At 39.8% G+C, this 15,706-nt stretch overlaps 1 protein-coding gene, 1 long non-coding RNA gene and 1 pseudogene across 3 annotated transcripts in view; 1 reads left to right on the top strand and 2 right to left on the bottom strand.

The window, feature by feature from the left end:
* The window catches only part of LOC144652032 (uncharacterized), a 132,114-nt gene that overhangs the window by 12,736 nt on the left and 103,672 nt on the right, over positions 1-15,706 (top strand). The gene's annotated exons all lie outside the window — the stretch shown is intronic.
* Positions 7,260-13,953, bottom strand: LOC144651871 (collagen triple helix repeat-containing protein 1-like; annotated as a pseudogene). The gene is made up of 6 exons (XR_013570378.1): positions 13,931-13,953; positions 13,796-13,844; positions 12,793-12,940; positions 12,455-12,560; positions 11,001-11,336; positions 7,260-7,703 (listed from the first exon to the last, which is right to left on the bottom strand). The product of XR_013570378.1 is annotated as a collagen triple helix repeat-containing protein 1-like (transcript).
* Positions 7,260-15,706, bottom strand: part of LOC144651857 (uncharacterized) — an 81,344-nt gene continuing 72,897 nt past the window's right edge. Inside the window, exon 6 of the mRNA XM_078511908.1 lies at positions 7,260-7,370. Within this exon, the coding sequence (XP_078368034.1) occupies positions 7,350-7,370 (21 nt within the window). The 3' untranslated portion in view covers positions 7,260-7,349. The remainder of the gene's footprint in view (positions 7,371-15,706) is intronic.

The following is a 15,706-nucleotide window of genomic DNA, read 5'->3' as shown; positions in this document are numbered from 1 at the left end:
TGGCGAAATTTCGCCAAGTCTAAGATTTGAGCGAACGAGCTCAAAAGGAGGGGTACCACGAAAGCGGCGAATTCGACGAAAACGACGAATTCGACGAAAATGACGAATTTGGCGAAATTTCGCCAAAGTCTAAGATTTGAGGGAACGAGCTCGAGAGGAGGGGTACCACGAAAGCGGCGAATTCGACGAAAACGACGAATTCGACGAAAATGACGAATTTGGCGAAATTTCGCCAAAGTCTAAGATTTGAGTGAACGAGCTCAAAAGGAGGGGTACCACGAAAGCGGCGAATTCGACGAAAATGACGAATTTGGCGAAATTTCGCCAAAGTCTAAGATTTGAGCGAACGAGCTCGAGAGGAAGGGTACCACGAAAGAGGCGAATTCGACGAAAACGACGAAAATGACGAATTTGGCGAAATTTGGCCAAAGTCTAAGATTTGAGCGAACGAGCTCGAGAGGAGGGGTACCACGAAAGCGGCGAATTCGACGAAAACAACGAATTCGACGAAAATGACGAATTTGGCGAAATTTCGCCAAAGTCTAAGATTTGAGCGAACGAGCTCGAGAGGAGGGGTACCACGAAAGCGGCGGATTCGACGAAAACGACGAATTCGACGAAAATGACGAATTTGGCGAAATTTCGCCAAAGTCTAAGATTTGAGCGAACGAGCACGAGAGGAGGGATACCACGAAAGCGGCGAATTCGACGAAAACGACGAATTCGACGAAAGTAAGGATTTTGGCAAAGTTTTGCCAAAGTCGAAGATTTGTATAAACCGCAATGACATGATTATTAACCAACAAGTTTATAGCATGAGTTGGCATAGTAAAACAATATAATAACGAAAAGGAAACTCACATGCCTACCGGTAAGTGTTCTTATGGATTTTGTCATTTCCATCTGCAGGTAACATAGTGTCTTGTAAAATTTTTCTATCTTGTTACTAATATTCTTATACTTGGAGGAGTAGAATTATTGAAGCCATCACTGAAGTCAATCCACTGACTGATGTCTAAAATATTTGCCACAGGTTGTTGATGTGAAACTATTAAAAGTGAGTCCATCACACTTATAGGTTTTATCACACTCCTGACAGTTGTGAATTGAGTGGATGTACTCAATCTATATACAGGTGGCTCTTCAAGCTTTCTTTGTCCAACTGCGAAGAAATTAGCTGGCGTATTAATGCAGAATTTAGTCTTATTTTAAGAAGAAGAAATTCTGAATTCGCAACAGAGAACGCAGTGAAAGCTCGAGTTTCCTTGATGTAGTGTTATTTCCAGACTTTGCGTTTCACGTTAATAGTTGTTTGAACTGCATGAAGCTCACATCAATTGTGGTACTGGGAAGAACGGGTATATGTGTTTCACTCTGTGTGAAAACCAAAAAGCTTGGAATGTGCCACACCAAGTCTCCACTTACTTGAGAAATTAATCATTGTTCTTGAAAACACAACAATAATTAATGCCGCCATCTTGGAGGCAATTAGCTTACATGACGTACCTACCCATGGCGTAAGGGAAACCGCTGTGTGACACACATTGTAATCTCAGATTGCTCAGACTACGATCTTTATAAACAGCGGATTTTTTCTATAACACAAAATACGTCATGTAAGCTTTCTAATTCCAAGATGGCGGCAAACCATCGATTTCTTGGCGATTTCTGGGAGTGTAATGGCCCTGGACTTTACTGGATTCCTTCGTTCTACACGCCTTCTTTTGGAAAGGTTAAAAGCAGTAAAACAAAAGGAAAAGGGTGATTCTTTCGTACAGTCAACTGCAGCCTTGTTACAATTCCATCACAAACACAATCTGGAATTCCCTAGAGCTACATTATATCAATGACACTCTGCTCAGGACAGCAGGAAAGGCTGCATGGATACGAAAGATTCCTTGTACTTTCTTCTCCATGTTTACCTGACCATGTTTGAAGAACGAGACATACATACATGTACCTTCTTTAGCTGTTTACTTGTCCAATGTGTCAACATGTCAAGCCTGTGCAACTGGCATTCCTGATTTCGATAGAGCTTCAGTATATCAACGTCTCCTACGACAGCAGGAAATTCTGCATGGATAGGAAAGATGCCTAAACCAAATGAGGTTAATTGTTTTCATTGGAACATATATCTCATGAAGTTGGTAAGATTGCATAATTGAGTTGATTCTCGTACAAATATGCAAATAGAATAACAGACCACAACAAAATTGTTGTTGTAATGTTTTAACCTGTGTCATGTCTAAAGAACGAGGGATTCATGTATGTATGCACATTTCCAGTTGTTGAGTTAAATGACATAACTTTGCTGGCTTGACAAAATTTCATCGATTTCGTCATTTTCGTCAAATTCGTCAGCACTGCTTGTTGTTGTAATGTTTTAACCAGTGTCATGTCTAAAGAACGAGTCATTCATGTATGTATGCACATTTCCAGTTGTTCAGTTAAATGACATAACTTTGCTGGCTTGACGAAATTGACGAAATTTCGTCAAATTCGTCAAATTCGTCATTTTCGCCAATTTCGTCAAATTCGTCAGCACTGCATGGGTTGAGATAAATGACATAACTTTGGCATTTTCGTCAAATTCGTCAGCACTGCATGGGTTGAGTTAAATGACATAACTTTGTCATGTCTAAAGAACGAGTCATTCATGTATGTATGCACATTTCCAGTTGTTGAGTTAAATGACATAACTTTGCTGGCTTGACGAATTTGACAAAATTTTGTCGAATTCGTCATTTTCGTCAAATTCGTCAGCACTGCATGGGTGGAGTTAAATGATATAACTTTGCTGGCTTGACGAATTTGACGAAATTTTGTCGAATTCGTCATTTTCGCCAATTTCGTCAAATTCGTCAGCACTGCATGGGTTGAGTTAAATGACATAACTTTGCTGGCTTGACGAATTTGACGAAATTTCGTCGAATTCGTCATTTTCGCCAATTTCGTCAAATTCGTCAGCACTGCATGGGTTGAGTTAAATGACATAACTTTGCTGGCTTGACGAATTTGACGAAATTTCGTCGAATTCGTCATTTTCGTCAATTTCGTCAAATTCGTCAGCACTGCATGGGTTGAGTTAAATGACATAACTTTGCTGGCTTGACGAATTTGACGAAATTTCGTCGAATTCGTCATTTTCGCCAATTTCGTCAAATTCGTCAGCACTGCATGGGTTGAGTTAAATGACATAACTTTGCTGGCTTGACGAATTTGACGAAATTTCGTCGAATTCGTCATTTTCGTCAATTTCGTCAAATTCGTCAGCACTGCATGGGTTGAGTTAAATGACATAACTTTGCTGGCTTGACGAATTTGACGAAATTTCGTCAAATTCGTCATTTTCGCCAATTTCGTCAAATTTGTCAGCACTGCATGGGTTGAGTTAAATGACATAACTTTGCTGGCTTGACGAATTTGACGAAATTTCGTCAAATTCGTCATTTTCGCCAATTTCGTCAATTTCGTCAAATTCGTCAGCACTGCATGGGTTGAGTTAAATGACATAACTTTGCTGGCTTGACGAATTTGACGAAATTTCGTCAATTTCGTCATTTTCGTCGTTGCGTGCATTTCTGGACATAAGTGCATCTGTGCGCACGCGTTTTCAAAAGTGCTGCCAAATACGTTTTCCCCGATTTCGGGGGGAAAACTGGCGCATGGGCATGCAAGTGGACTCTCTCTTCTCGCTCTCTCGCGTCTCGGTTCAACCCCGAAAAGGGCGCGCAGAAGAGAGAGTGCAAAGACGGAAATAGACATAAATTTGTGTAATGAGATTCTTTGATGTAGGTCACGAGTCCCCTGGCAAATGGAATATCGAATACTGCGTCTTTTTATTATCCACAGAAAGATTAGATAAAACCGACCTGAAAAAGGAAGAGTGGGCACTTTGTTTTGTTGAGCCCGTTCAGAGTTCAAAATTCGAGAAATATTAACGACGCGGTATGAAGTTTTTTTTTAGTCGAGTGAAAAAAAAAATGATTGCTAAGATCAAGTACAGTTCCACTGGAATATTCGTAGTATAGATCGGTTTTTCAATTTAGAACAAGATTAAGTCCGTTTTTGAATTAAATTACTGAAATGCCTCACGTATAGGTTAAGTACAACCGCCTTTTCCAGAATCATTCATAAGTTGATGAGCGGAGAATTTAGTGTAATACTGACGACTGCAAAATTGGGCTTACTTAGTTTTTCTGTCTTTAGGTTACTCTATCAAGTCGAAAGCTAAGTGATGATGTTTCAAAACAAAAATGTCTGTTCTAGCAAGACTCGTTCAGTAAATTGAACCACTTACCTTTGAAGTAACTCAGCGCCTGTATCGTATGAATGAAAAAAAAATGAACACGCTAAACGGGGAAGGAGATAAAAACGAGTGTTAGATCTAACATTAAAACGAAGAAACAAATCCAAAAAATAGCAAAAGTTACATCTTTAGCTTGTACAATCCTTTCGTGTCGCTGTTCAGAACTAAAATGAATTGCTCTTAGTCAAGCAAATTGACTTTATTGCTTTGTTTACAACCTGGTTCCAGTTTATTGATTTAAGGTTCTCGTAGGATAAGGTTTCTGGAAAAACATACATATCAAATTGATATTTTCAGTCTAACCAGCAATGCTATTTGCTAAAACTATTTGCTTTCCCTGCTTTTTGTGCAATGGACAGACTGAATGGAATAACAGCTGATATTTCTGCATTTGCTCAGCCTTTCACAAATGGATGTGAGTCACGTTTATCTGCAAAATTTTTGCACGCGATAGTTTTTCTAAGCGGGACGACAAAATTCCTGCAATAAGTTATTCAGATAAATGGCAAGGACTGCATAATATTTCTTAAGTCTCTTAAAAAACTAATGATTTCAACTCGTGTGTCTGTTTGAAGAGCGTCAAAATACGGACTCTGGACGAGTCTGGACATCCTTATATCTTTTGTTTGCGTGCTGGGAATTATAAATTAAAGTGAAACCAGGATAACCGTAAATGTCTAAAATTATTTCTGGAATGTTTATTGTTTCTCGAACAATCACTGAAAAATAAAACCCTAAGATCGATGTTTACTGCACGAGAGATTAGCTGAGAGGTTTGGATTAGTCACGAAACAAATTGGCTGCTTGTTCCAGGTTAAATCCGCGTTTTTCCGTTAACAAATGCTGAATTTGGCATTCCTTTTCTAATTCGGACCTTAAAAAGACTGTGCAATAATTATTAGGAGGTGGTTGTAAAACGAGAGCGGGGGCAGAGTGTAGAGTAATATATTAAGAGGGGTGGGGGAGCGATATCTCAATTATTCAATGAAAAAAAGGGGATAAAATCTAATTTTCAACAAACTCATAGGTTTATTTTTCATGATGTGCGAAATCTGGAAAATAAAACAGAGGGCGTTGCAGGTGATTATGTCGTCGGTGTTCAAATTATTTTAACTTCCATCAGTCCCTGTCAAACTGGTTTGCATCATGTTTGTATAAAATTTCCTGAACCGCTATCTCAGCTGCTCTACAAAAGCAGTTGCACTCTTATAAGTTTCTTAAGCAAACTTTGTCGCTTAGCGAAGTAAAGATGGAAAGTTTTTCCAAATGAAATTTTTCTCAAATCGGTGGGCACATGCAGTAGATCCCAGGATCATATCTACCATCTATACCCACTTCTCCTTTTGAAATATAACAAGCTCTTTTCATTCTCGTTTTTTTTTTCTTTTTCACCTTCCTTCTTCTTCCAGTATAGCTATTTGTGTTGAATCAGCTGGGCAACATTCTCTTGAATATCTGTTGTTATAGCATGGATAGTGTCAGTTATACCGGTGCATGCTAGATCGAAAGATAGCCCTGTCTGTCATGTTCTGCTATCGTTTCTTTAATAGTTTCAGGTTTTGCAATGTCGTCCTGGGTTGCAGGGGAGTGTACTTTAGTTATTAGCTTTAGCGAGATGGAGGCGGGTAAGGGTGTTTTCATTTGTCATTTTGAGCTCGTTAGGAGATTAAACGCATCAGAGCAGCTCCAAACTATTTATTACCGCATCAAATGAGAGTTTGTCTGCTCTCAGCTAATCAGAAGTAAAGTCAAAGCCAATTATGATTAGTTTTTTGGGGGTCGTCACGTAAAGTTTCTCGCCTGGGAGAACATTGCGTACCGACCCAAAAATAAACGGCTGCAACAGTACACGAAATCGTGTCTTTAAACAGTCCGTATACACTTGCTTTTCTTGAAATCTTATATCTAGATACTTGACTAAAAGCTGGTTGGTACTTGAAAAGATATTTGCCGAAAACATAATCGTCTTACATGTTTACTTCATTTGTTTTTAGCTGAGCCAGTGGTGATTCGTCCCAGGTTCTTGAAGCCCAAGGAACCAGAGAAGTGAATTGGGGAAGAATAGGTAGGCTTGGTTTCAAGAGGTTCTTAATTGAACCTCCTTGTCTCTGGGCCTTTGAAGGTTATACATATATGCTTTCAAATAGTGGCGAGCGTGTTGACTGAATGGTGTTGTACGTTATTTTGCGAGGGAATGACTGGAGTGACAGGTTATGTGAGTGTGTGAGTCACTGTAAAAAAAAATTTGCGTTTTTTTTTTTTTCTTGTCACGTTGGGACCTGAAGTGCGTGGCAAGTAAGAAATAATTGGTATAATTTTTTGTTTCCATGTTTCGTATAGTGTAAAATATTTTTAAACTAAAGGATATGACAGCTGGACTGTAAAGGAAATATTGAGAATTAATTTTAATAAAGACAAGGTCAAGATTTAATTAAAAAACAAAAGAAAGGCGTCGTGGTCCTTTTATTTTTAATTACGTTATCATAAAAAATATCACGATCGTCCTTATTGAGTGTAAACTGCATGTAAGTTTTGGCAAACATAAAGATCGATGTTTTCTCTGTTCCCCCCCCCCGGTTGTTCCCCTAGTTTTCAGTTGCGCAGTTGCGTTACTTCATCTTAATTTATGTGCTTGTGTGAAATCCACGAGGAATGTGTAAAGCTGATTTTGAAGTCTCACAGGCTAATGGATGATAAAAACGCTCGTGATCAGATTTTAAGCCTCAATTTAAAGAACTAGGCGACATTGTGGAATTCTGTATCAACAGTAAAAAATATATACCGTTAATTTGTAGTATTTCGGTCGAGTTCGGGCATACTCTTTGTTTAATCCACGTGTGAATTATTAGGAAAATTGTGACTAAAATAACACAGTCAGCTGCTTAATAATGTTCCTGGACTTTATTTCTCAGCTGATACAGAAGTTTCAAATTCTTTGATCCGAACGCTTTTGAAAACAGCAATGTAGTTTTCTTTTCTTTCTTTTTTTAATCGTTACTAAAGTTCTTCTACAAAGTCCAGTGGATCACGTGTCACGTGTTTACTGCTGAGCTTTTGGCACCTCTTCAATGAAGATCCGGGACATTGTCTTCCAGCCCGTATACGCGTCAGCACTCCTCTCGCCAACACAGCTTCCAACCCAAAATCCCACTCGCACTTTTCCCTTGTGAATATTATTACAGTGACCTTCAATATGGCGGTGACGGTAAAGGTTGTGGGCCTTTCCGGTTCTCATGTAGTACAGACCTTCAATGGGTCCAGGAGAGCTGCACTCGGCGCCATTAAAGGTGAAATACCAACGGCTACAGCAGTCGTCACATCCATGAATCCTGAGGTTACCAGCAAAGTAAACATGAAGGGCAGTGTCTGTGAAGTTCTTCATGAATTCACAGTTCTACAAAGATAATTACAAGCCGTAAATAAATAAACAATAGTCTCCTTTTGTCGCGAAAATATGCACTGGCATTTGTCCACGGACATTATCAGTTCCGAGAAGCAAACAGATTTCGAAGAACAGATAATGTCCAAGGGCAAATATCAGTGCATATTTATGAAGCCGAATGCAGGTCATTGTGCAGTATTATTCTTCAAATATTTTTACACAAGGCCGCTCATTATGGTAGACCTTCTTCAAAAGTTTTGAAACGTCGAAGTACTAATTTTGTCGGCGTTCAAAATATCCTTAGCTTGTTCAAAATGTTCAGTCCTATCCAATTTAACAATTGTACCTGGAAATGTTAGTGATATTTTTGAAACTTGACATCAGTAGTGACCTTCCTCAGAGCTGCAAGATGGCTCATTTTTATAATGTAACCATGGCAACACTCTTGGCTCCAGTCTCTTTCTGTCATAAACAAAATATCCATTTATAGCATACTATTCGCGACAGTCCCTTTCACGCTCGCTAATAAGAGATGGAGATATGCGACCGCGCTTTGGTAAGTTGGAAGCAGAAATGGAAAGGGTGAGGGAGGGTGGGAAAAGGAAAAGCACGGTAGCATAGAGAGGCAAGCGCGAAAGGAATAAACAACAGGTCTCGGCCACAACAGCCCGGATTCTTACGCGAACTGGGCCGAAATGAGATGCAGGGCTCTTATTTATACTCGCTCTTGTAAGGGACTGGCGCGAATAGCATACTATTCGCGACAGTCCCTTTCACGCTCGCTAATAAGAGATGGAGATATGCTCCCGCGCTCAGAAGTCTGCACATTACATGGCCCAAAACCAGATGACCCAAGACATCACCATTACTCAAACCCAAAGACCCAAAACTCAAACCAGAAAAATCCTTCCCAGCAACCCATAACTGAAGAAAAAAGGCTAGCAAGACACTAACCAATCTAGCTGACAAGGTCTTAACTACTAGGTTCCAGGGGCTCGCTATCCACGGCCTAAGGCTGAGCACTTTTTCACACAAACAAAGCATACAACAACTGAGGCTAGACTGCCTTCCCTTGGGTGGCAGAACTTGAAGTACTGAAAATCCAGGATAAATAAGATGGCACAGGACAAAAAGATTTGGCGCTGGAAATACACGAGAGAACCCACCCAAGGGATGGCAGCCTGAGCGTCAGTAATCCGACTAGGGCATTAGACACCCTTTCAGGCTACCATGGGAAGAAAAGGAAAAGAAAAATGGCCCGGGACAGGACGCGCAGTTATCTAAGCAAAAGTTCCCTATCCCCGGCCTAAAGCCGAGCACTTTTCCACAAAGACAAATCATAAAGCAACTGAGGATAGACTGCCTTCCCTTGGGCGGCAGAACTAGAGATACAGAAAATCCAGGATAAATGTAAATGGCATAGGACAAAAATATTTGGCGCTGGAAATGCACGAGAGAACCCACCCAAGGGATGGCAGGCTGAGCGTCAGTAATCCGACTAGGGCATTAGACACCCTTTCAGGCTACCATGGGAAGAAAAGGAAAAGAAAAATGGCCCGGGACAATAGGGCAGTAAAATCGAAACGTGTAAAAACAGTGAACTTTGCTGTCAAGAAAACCCAAACAGATATGCCAGAGCAAAACATGTAAAAAAATTAAAAAATGGGCGCCTAGGGAATAGCACTACCCAAACACGAAATTTGAAAGGCAAAGTATGCATAACAAAACATCAAAAAGCAATACAGCCAAATAAAAGCACTTCACAAAACCCGTTGTTTGTGAGGCAAACAACACAAAACATAAGTTTCGCCGGAAGGAACGAAACAAACAAGTGTACAAATTAAAGGGAAACTAAAGGAGTGGAAAGCACTATGCAAACCCGAAGTTTGCACGGCAAAGGACGCAACAAAAAACCTCACAGTTACAAGTACAAATAAAGCATAAAAGCGCCGGTACAATTCCACAGGGACCAAGGAAAGCACAGCACAAAGCCGGTGTTTGCGAGGCGAAGCACGCTGACTAAACAAATTAAAGCCGTGCAAAGGCGAAGCACACTAACATAACAAATATTCGTGTGCAAAAGGAAAGCACTGCACAAACCCGATGTTTGCGAGGCGAAGCACACTAACATAACAAATATTCGTGTGCAAAAGAAAAGCACTGCACAAACCCGATGTTTGCGAGGCAAAGCACACTAACATAACAAATATTCGTGTGCAAAAGGAAAGCACTGCACAAACCCGATGTTTGCGAGGCGAAGCACACCAACATAACAGATAAACGTGTGCAAACGGAAAGCACTGCACAAACCCGATGTTTGCGAGGCGAAGCACACCAACATAACAGATAAACGTGTGCAAAAATGAAGGAAAGCACTGCACAAACCCGAAGTGTGCGAGGCGAAGCACACTAACAACAAATAACGTGTGCAAAAGGAAAGCACTGCACAAACCCGATGTTTGCGAGGCGAAGCACACCAACATAACAAAATAAACGTGTGCAAATGGAAAGCACTGCACAAACCCGATGTTTGCGAGGCGAAGCACACTGACATAACAAATAAACTGAATAAACGTGTGCAAAATGTGTTGGAAGCTGACCGACGGGACAAGCACTTCACAAACCCGGAGTTTGCTAGGCGAAGTACGCATAGAATAAACATTCACAACAGTGCAAGCGTGCAAACTTTAAGCGAGGGAACCGAGGAAAAAGCGCTGCACAAACGAGAGCTAACTAGGGAACACGTGGTATTAAAAAACAAGCCAGTAAATGACAAAAACAGATAAATACACGACGCTACTTTACCAGATAGTGCCGGACTTGGGACTGGATAGCTGCAGAAGTGTAAAGGCGTCGAAGAAGAGCTTGAAAGACAGCGGCCAAAACGGAGTTTAACATTTGCTTTTACAACACATCAGGTAACAGAAGCGAAGGATTCTTACGCGATTTGGGCCGAAATGAGATGCAGGGCTCTTATTTATACTCGCTCTTGTAAGGGACTGGCGCGAATAGCCCTTCAAACTGTGACAGTCTCCAGTTCTGCTTGGAACACACATGGTGCCCATATCACCCTTAGTCTCCTCATTAAGTTGTTAAGAGAGGATGATCTTTTGGTTAAGCAAACAGTGGGAATGTCAGTATTAAATAAAATGGGTCTTTCGGCAAAACTGTTGCCATGTCAACCTTCCAAATGTTACCATGGTGCGTATCCCAAGCTCAAAATATAATACACTACTGCGCTGTACCCTGGTTGCCACGTAAATCTGCTGCTTTATAGCGTTGAATTGCAAAGTCAATTACATAAGTTACCTGGATCACACCTGAGTCTTTGTCGTCATGCTTTTTCCATGCACATTCTTTCTAGTTCATGTGCGAGGAAAGCTGAGGTGTTCCTGGAGTTCCACTGTCACCTTTCTCTCCTCTTTCTCCTTTTTGGCCGGCAGGGCCCTGGACACCAGGTTCTCCCTTTGCTCCTTTCTTTCCTTCGGCACCAGGTGGTCCCTCGGGTCCAGTCTTTCCCGGACTACCTTGGTCTCCTTTAGGCCCCTCACGTCCATTACAGCCAGGTGTCCCTGGGGATCCCGGCATGCCAGGCATACCGGGAATACCATTTGTCCCTTGTTGTCCACCACAACATAAGGTGACCTGTGTTGGGAAATGAAATAAGAATGATTTTTCTTACTATAATGCCATTATATAAGATACAGTTGAACCCCGGTAACTCGAACTCTGAAGGGAAACGAAAAACAGTTCGAGTTAGCGGGGTTTTCGAGTTAACCGGGTAAAAATGACTGTAAGTGGGTGCAAGGGAAATGGAAGTTAGTTGGAGTTAGTGGGGTTGTTCGAGTTATTCGAGTTCGAGTTACCGGGATTCTACTGTAGTTGGAAAAAGGAGAATAAGACGAAAGGAAACAACAACAACACCATCAAAGAATCAAAGAATAGTATACAGTAAAAACCCGCGTATAAGAACCTAAGTTTTTTTAAGCTAGCCTAAACAGGTTCTTATCTAAATGGTATTTAGTGTAAAATTAGGCTAACTAGGTTCTTAATTAGGTTCTTAACTTTTGTTCAAGAAATAAAGTAGAATTTCTAAATGATCTGGTCTTTAATGTCCAATAACAGTATTCTTGGAGGCTTCGGTAAGCAAAATACTATACTATTTTAATGTGTACAGAATGTTTATAAATATATTTTTGAAAAGATTTTTTAATTCTATATTTTTGAGAATATTATTTTTTTCTTTTTTGAAAATAAGAACCTGTTTTAGAATTTTAGCCTAAAATGGTTCTTATGTGAAGGGTGCTTAAAAATGAAATTTTAGCCTAACAGGCTCTTAAATGTTACGTTCTTATACGCGGGTTTTTACTGTATAACAAGGAAGGTTAATATCACCTAGTTGATGGTCTTTGCAATGTTTAACAGCAAATTCAAAAGAATTTAAGCCAAAACTGACCAGGAAACAGGAAATGGCAGCAACAATAATAAATGTACATCCTTATCTAGATAGATAATTCCACATAGATGTATCTTGTCTTCAATGATAATAAAGAGATAATTTTGGTGTATATAGAGCGGTTTTCTATTAAGTGTCGTACAACCAAAACCAAAGCAATTACCGAATTACTTTCGACACTCAATTGAAAACCGCTCTAATGGATTTCAAGTAAAATTGTATTTAGTTTGCTAACAAATAATATATTAGAGAACTATTTATAAAAACACAACGAGCTTACTTTGTTGTCACTTGGTTGGCTACTTACATTGTTGGCCGTCGCTGAACCCAAAGTGATCAGCGCCAAAAACAGTACACACCACATGAGTAGCAAGTTATCCATGCGAGATTTCCCCATATCGCTATCGTTTGGTCTGTGGATACAGCAGTTTAAAAATGAGTTATCGGTTTTTCTTTTGATGTTGCCATAGAATGAAATCACTGTACGTTTATATTGCTATGTTTCTCTTTTTTTGGACTGCTTAACAAAATAGAAGAGATGAGGCATCGCCTCAAATGTAGCGCTGTAAGCCTTGGGACTTTGATGCTGAATACAGGCTACGCTAAAACAAAGTAAAACTGTGACGTTTTTCAATTTCCATTTACGTTTTTGTTGTTTAATCTTGATTCATGTATCCACTCCCACTTTTGTTAGTGTAAAATAAATATATTTTTTATAAAAGATGAAGCCAGCTGTAAACGGAATTTCTCCTTTGGTCACGAATGAAGTGTCGAATACTGCGTTTTTCAATACCTACAGAAAGATTAGATAAAACTGAGCTTTAAAAACTTAACAGAAGAGGAAGATTAGGCAATACAAGGAAACAAGGTTTTCTCTACTCGTTTTTAACTTTCTGGAGCAAGGACTCTCTCCTCCGAAGAGGTCTCTTTCGTGTTTCGTACGGGCTGGGAAATAGGGAGAGGAACGGGGAGAGGTGAAAAGTAAGCGCGCGGAGCCTGGAGAGAATCGAAACCAAAGCGCTTGGTTTCGCCTTCCTTCCCCCGTGTTTTTTCGCCTTCCCGAAAGAGGCCTCTGCGGAGAAGTGGGGAGCAAGGAAAAAATATTGCTTTTACAGTAGAGCAAGATTGAGCAATAATGTTGTCTATGAAAACTTGTTTATACAGTCCTCTCGTTTTTAATAAGCGATGAAAGTCACTTGAACACGTTTAGCATGTAATTAGCCTTAGTACATAACTGGTAGCCTTGGTTTGTTGAAACAAAGTCATAGACATGTAGAGAATACGAGGAAACGAGTACTCCTTTTAAAATTGAAACGCATACATCGTCAGCTCGAACAGTCTTCTCTCGCGCCCTTACGAGGTTCTCGTTCGAACAAGATAATTGAAACAACGTATCCATAAGATAAGAAGGCCTACTTAATATGGTACAGATCGAAAGTAAACAATGACGGAAAGGTTTACAGTTAATCCTGATATGCACTTTCTTTTCTTGAGCCCGTTCAGAGTTCAAAATTCGAGCACTATTGACAACGGTATGTAGTTTTTTAGTCGAGTGATTGTAATCTGTCAAGTCGAAAGCTAAGTGATGGTGTTTCAAAACAAGAATGTCTGTTCTAGCAAGACTCGTAAAGTAAATTGAACCACTTACCTTTGAAGTATCTCAGCGCCTGTATCGTCTGAATGGAAAAATGAACAAGCTAAACGGGGAAGGATATAAAAACGAGTGTTACTGAGATCTAACATTAAAACGAAGAAAAAAATCCAAAAAAGTGATAAGACTTACATCTTTAACTTGTACAATCCTTTCGTGCCGCTGTTCAGAACTTAAATGAATTGCTCTTAGTCAAGCAAATTGACTTGTTTTGCTTTGTTTACAACCTGGTCCCGGTTTATTGATTTAAGGTTCTCGTAGGATAAGGTTTCTGAAAAAAACATACATATCAAATTGATATTTTCAGTCTAACAAACAATGCTTTTTGCTAAAACTATTTGCTTTCCCTGCTTTTTGTGCAATGGACAGACTGAATGGAATAACAGCTAATATTTCTGCATTTGCTCAGCCTTTTTTTCACAAATGGGTGTGAGTCACGTTTATCTGCAATTGCACGCGATAGTTTTTCTAAGCGGGACGACAGAATTCCTGCAATAAGTTATTCAGATAAATGGCGAGGACTGCATAATATAGTACTTAGGTCTCTTAAAAAACTAATGATTTCAACTCGTGTGTCTTTGTTTGAAGAGCGTCAAAATACAGACTCTGGACGAGTCTGGACATCCTTATATCTTTTGTTTGCGTGCTGGGAATTCTAAATTAAAGTGAAACCAGGATAACCGTGAATGTCTAAAATTATTTCTGGAATGTTTATTGTTTCTCAAACAATCACTGAAAAATAAAACCACAAGATCGATGTTTCCTGCACGAGAGATTAGCTGAGAGATTTGGATTAGTCACGAAACAAATTGGCTGCTTGTTCCAGGTTAAATCCTCCGTTTTTCCGTTAACAAATACTGAATTTGGCATTCCTTTTCTAATTCAGACCTTAAAAAGACTGTGCAATAATTATTAGGAGGTGGTTGTAAAACGAGAGCGGGGGCAGAGTGTAGAGTAAGAGGTGTGGGGGAGCGATATCACAATTATTCAATGAAAAAAAGGGGATAAAATCTAATTTTCAACAAACTCATAGGTTTATTTTTCATGATGTGCGAAATCTGGAAAATAAAACAGAGGGCGTTGCAGGTGATTATGTCGTCGGTGTTCAAATTATTTTAACTTCCATCAGTCCCTGTAAAACTGGTTTGCATCATGTTTGTATAAAATTTCCTGAACCGCTATCTCAGCTGCTCTACAAAAGCAGTTGCACTCTTATAAGTTTCTTAATCAAACTTTGTCCCTTAGCGAAGTAAAGATGGAAAGTTTTTCCAAATGAAATTTTTCTCAAATCAGTGGGCACATGCAGTACATCCCAGAATCATATCTACCATCCATACCCACTTCTCCTTTTGAAATATTACAAGCTCTTTTCATTCTCGTTTTTTTTCTTTTTCACCTTTCTTCTTCTTCCAGTATAGCTATTTGTAGTTCGTATAGTGTGATCGTCCGGGTGAGAGTAGTTCTGAGAAGAACTGTTGTTGGTGACTGACGTTTCGACAACCTGAGCGGAAGTCATCTTCAGAGTCAAGTGAAAAGTTGTTGTCAGTCGATGATGTTATAAGTCTGGTCCGTTGAAGCTGATTGGTTAGTTATTGGCTGTGAGACTCGTGTAAAGTTTGTCATCAGTAATTGGTCAGTTTCGATCCGTCTATTGTTAGTCTAATTAAGTCGTTCTGTTCCGTCTATTGTTAGTCAAATTAAGTCGTTCTGTTGGCGGTTCGTTTGTCGGTTCTGTTTACGTCGTGAATAAGTCGTTTGTAAGGTGCCGGTAGTTGTTGACATCTGTTGATAGGCGTCTGTTCTAAGGTCTTTTAAGTTTGTGTACCAGCTTTCCAGAGTCAGTCGTTGAAAATAGTTAGTACTGTAGGTTAAGCATTCAGCAGAGTCCCAGTCGATTTTGTGTTTAGT

Source organism: Oculina patagonica, chromosome 4, assembly GCF_052425735.1.
Source record: "Oculina patagonica isolate OP01 chromosome 4, crgOcupat, whole genome shotgun sequence".
NCBI classification, from domain to species: domain Eukaryota; kingdom Metazoa; phylum Cnidaria; class Anthozoa; order Scleractinia; family Oculinidae; genus Oculina; species Oculina patagonica.
Note: the sequence above shows the minus strand (reverse complement) of the source record. Positions and strands in the feature narration are given on the sequence as shown.